At 38.3% G+C, this 3904-nt stretch overlaps 1 protein-coding gene across 1 annotated transcript; it reads right to left on the reverse strand.

Moving 5' to 3' along the window:
• Positions 1-955: 955 nt before the first annotated feature.
• On the reverse strand, positions 956-2262 carry LOC111896839 (ubiquitin carboxyl-terminal hydrolase 25). The gene is made up of 3 exons (XM_023892822.1): positions 2079-2262; positions 1754-1937; positions 956-1157 (listed from the first exon to the last, which is right to left on the reverse strand). The coding sequence occupies exons 1-3, from the start codon at positions 2260-2262 to the stop codon at positions 956-958; spliced, it is 570 nt and encodes a 189-aa protein (XP_023748590.1).
• Between the last annotated feature and the right edge of the window lie 1642 nt (positions 2263-3904).

The raw sequence follows: 3904 nt of genomic DNA on the forward strand, positions 1-3904 counted from the left end.
AGAGTTGATAGCGGCTTTGGAAAGCTACGATTGCAGATCAAGATCTGAAGTCATACGTAGAATAGTTATTAGACTTATCCAAGTGGGAGACTGTTGGATTAGTGTCTAAGTCCATAACTATTTTGGTATGTACTTGACCCGATGGTGCATGGTCCTTTTGGGTTGCCTTCACCAAAGCAACTTGATAGGATGAATTATGGAGATAAAGGATTAAATATGATTTATTAATATATTATGAGAATAATATATTAAAGGAGAAATCATATTGTTTAATTAATATTAGTCAAGAATTAATTGGTAATTAGTTTTGTGACTAAAAGAGATTAATTAAACTTAAGGGACTGGAATTGTAATTATAAGATAATTGCAATTTGGGCTATGGATTGCCTTATATTAAGGAGTGGACGAATTCTATGGGGAAACCCATTAGAAATCGTCCAAGGCCTTTAAGGAAAGGAGTCCATGGGTTGCTTAGGGCTTAAGCATCCAAATTAGGGTTTCCTTGTTAGATAACCCTAATAGCCTTACTATATATAGAACCCTTATGCCCCAAAAACGTGGTGAACTAGATCCTTAGGGTTTCTACACGTTTTGGGCAGCCTCCTTCTCTTCTCTTCTTCATCCTCCCGCTCTTGGTGTTTGTGAACCATTAGAGGAGTGACATTTGTGACTCTAAGCTTTCTAAAGTCAATACAAGAAGGATTTGAGATTGTTATTGCTACATAACAATCAAGGTATGATCTAAACCCTAATTATATGTTATATTGATTATCATATGCTAGATCTAGGGTTTATAGTCTTGGATAAATTGCATGTACAATAGAGAAACCTAGATCCAAGCATTAGGGTTTGTATGAGCACATAGGATGTTCTTATGACTAAAACCCATCACTTCTAAGCTAGACTTTGATGGACCTGTCTTCATTAAACTAACCATTGCTTCCAACGACTTGTACTATCCAAAAAAGTCAAAAGTCAAAAGTGTTGAATCATCCAATTCAGATTCCAGAGTTGGACTTTGAGATTGAAGAAATGCAGAAAGATAACTGATAGGGACATAACCTTCAATGAATCCATGTTTTTCTTCCTTAATTCCATAGTTGAATTCCGTTCTTCTCACACACCCATCAGATAAAGGCACAAAAGCAGTCAAGCAACTACAAAAAGGTATTTGTACTTCTTTTATTTCCAAAAACCATGATTTTGTAATCAAGAATTAGGATTCAAGAATAAAAAAAATATGAAATTTGATTTTTGATGTTTTGGAAATTAAATTGAATGAAAATTGTGATGGGAGGGAAGCCAAATATAGGCCAAATTATAGAGTATAAACTCAATTTTAAAGGATCGCTCATAATGTGATCGAATACAGAGAGAAACACACACCTATTAATTGACTTTTCAATTTTCCAATCACGTACCCAATCAATTGCAAACACATTTTGGAATCAAGGAAGTCGTGATCCAAATAGCATCAGGTACGATTGAATTGCTATTTTGGAAAGCCTATTTCAGGTTTAGAAACGCGATCTCAAGCGTCCCAGGTACACATTCGTACCGCATTTTGGTATGGGAAAATTAGTACGTAGATCGTGTTTCACCCAGCGATTTATGTGACTATGCTCCAAAAATCTACTTAACTACTGTGCTACCATTAAAGCCATCACCTCCTCCGTTGTTGACATACTTCCATCTTTGCTGCTACAACTTCTTCAGACGAAGACATGCGGTATGACAAGCATCAATGACGTACCGAAGGAATTCGTGTGCATCCTCTTGCCTCCCTAAACGAAAATGCTCAGCAAAGACGTTCAATCCCCCAATGATCTTACCAGGTGTATCTAGGGTTGAGTCGATGCTAAAAGATCGAACAATTTTCTTCTCCAGTAGACAAAACGAACAATCAATCTTCTTGTCCTGCTGCGCTAGGAACTCGCCTGTCGAATTAGAGAAATTTATGTTAACGAAGTGCAACAATTTACCGAACGCAATGACAAAATTAGGTTAAAATTCATGAAAATTTAGATACGCTAGTGTGCGTGTGTGCGTATGTGAGTTAGTAAAAGAAGAGCACATACAGTTTTCGGAGTGTTGAAGTCGGAGACAGAAATTGGCGAGGGGAGGAATATAGGTTACGCACTGGAGAACGGCGTTGAGGTAGCAGGTATTATCGAGATTCTTGAACCCTAATGGAGGACCGTTCTTTCGTTTCTTCAACAACAAACTCGTTTGCCAAGTCATTTGCAATTGGAAACCAGCCATTAACAGCGAGGACCTCTCGCTCCTGATTCACTCGTCGCATTGAAAATATCGATCTTCTACACACGAAATATTAATTCAGAAAAATCTCATATCGAAGTCAAAAATATGATTTCAGGAATTTTACAACTAAAAATCGAGTATTCGAAAACCACACAATGCTTTTAGGGTTTCTTTTGATCGAAAAGGATTTCACAACATACGAAGAAGAAGGAGGAGAGTATCAGGGGGGTTTCAATTTTTTGGTATTTGACTCCCCCCCTTGGCAATGGCAGTTAAAAAATTGAAGAACACGCGTTGATGAAAAAAATTATAAAATGATAGTTCTACATGACGCACTTTTTTATAGTAGGTGCCCTCCGTGTTTTTAATTTTTTTATTGGACACTAATTTTAGGGCACACATAAATGCGTGTCCTCTATGCTTCATATTTTCGAAAACTGACATCAATTTTAGGGCACGCACAAATACGTGTCCTCTATTAGCGCATGTCATTGATTGCGCGTCGTAAAAGGCTATTTTTCTAGTAGTGAAACCGGTTTCGACCAAATCCGGTGTTCTGGATCGGATCGGATCCTATACCCGAATCTGGTTTTTGTGTACATCTCTACATGTATTTAAAAATATATATAAGTCATAAAAATGGAATATTCTAGGAATATATTTTTTAGGATAAAAAATAGGGTAGAAAATGGAGTAGGGTTGGAGATGAAACACGATTTACCCCATTTTTTACTCAATTTATGGGGGAAAATGGAGATGGTGTAACACCCTGTTTGAAAGTACGCGATGCGGGTCTCGAAAAGCAAAAGGTAGGGGCAATTCAGTCTTTTATGGGTCTTGGGTTTCATCCTGAAGGTTTTGGACTTGGAGGTGTTGATTGGAGCGTAGGGCTCCCCGCCACCTTTTCGTGGATTTAAAGTTCGTCAGAAATGGACCTAGAATGAAAGATTTATGATCCTTTGAAGTTATTGGTGAAAATGGCCCCTAATGGAAATAAATGACAGGGAAGGACCATGCATGCAAAGTGGAAGGCGCGTGAGTACGCCCAACGTATAAAAAGGAAATGGTCACAGGTGTTTTTGGCGTACACCCAGCGTACGTCCATTGTCCAAAAACCCTAATTTTAGGGCCAACCACTATATAAAGAACTTAATGGCTCAAACCCTAGCCTCCTTATCTGTTCCCAACCTCAGAGATACCCTAGAGCGCCCCATCCCCTTGTTCTTGAGTTGTTTTAACCATATGAAGCTCATTTTAGTGGTGTAAGCTTGGAAGAGGAAAAGAAGAAGTTGGCAAGGAAGAACTTGCGAAGTTGGAGCTCATAGATCTGGGATAGCATCATCCATTGGGACTCTTGGGAGGTATAAAGTTCATAACTTTACCTAAGAATTGTTAGATCTAGTGTAGTTTGGTTTTGGAGTCATTTTGGTCCCAAGAATGGACCTTTATGGTGAAATCTCGTTTGTGAGCTTAGGGTTGCCACCCTTAGAGCTAAAAGGGTCCCATAAATAGTAAAGTGTCCATATTGAATGTCATAATGGGTTCATGCATGAGATCTAGCCCTTTTCATGAAAGTAGAACATCATTTTTGGAGTTTGGGCTTGTTTGGGCCTAGTAAAGTCACCAAGTCAGTGACTTTATG

This window comes from Lactuca sativa, chromosome 9, assembly GCF_002870075.4.
Source record: "Lactuca sativa cultivar Salinas chromosome 9, Lsat_Salinas_v11, whole genome shotgun sequence".
NCBI lineage: Eukaryota > Viridiplantae > Streptophyta > Magnoliopsida > Asterales > Asteraceae > Lactuca > Lactuca sativa.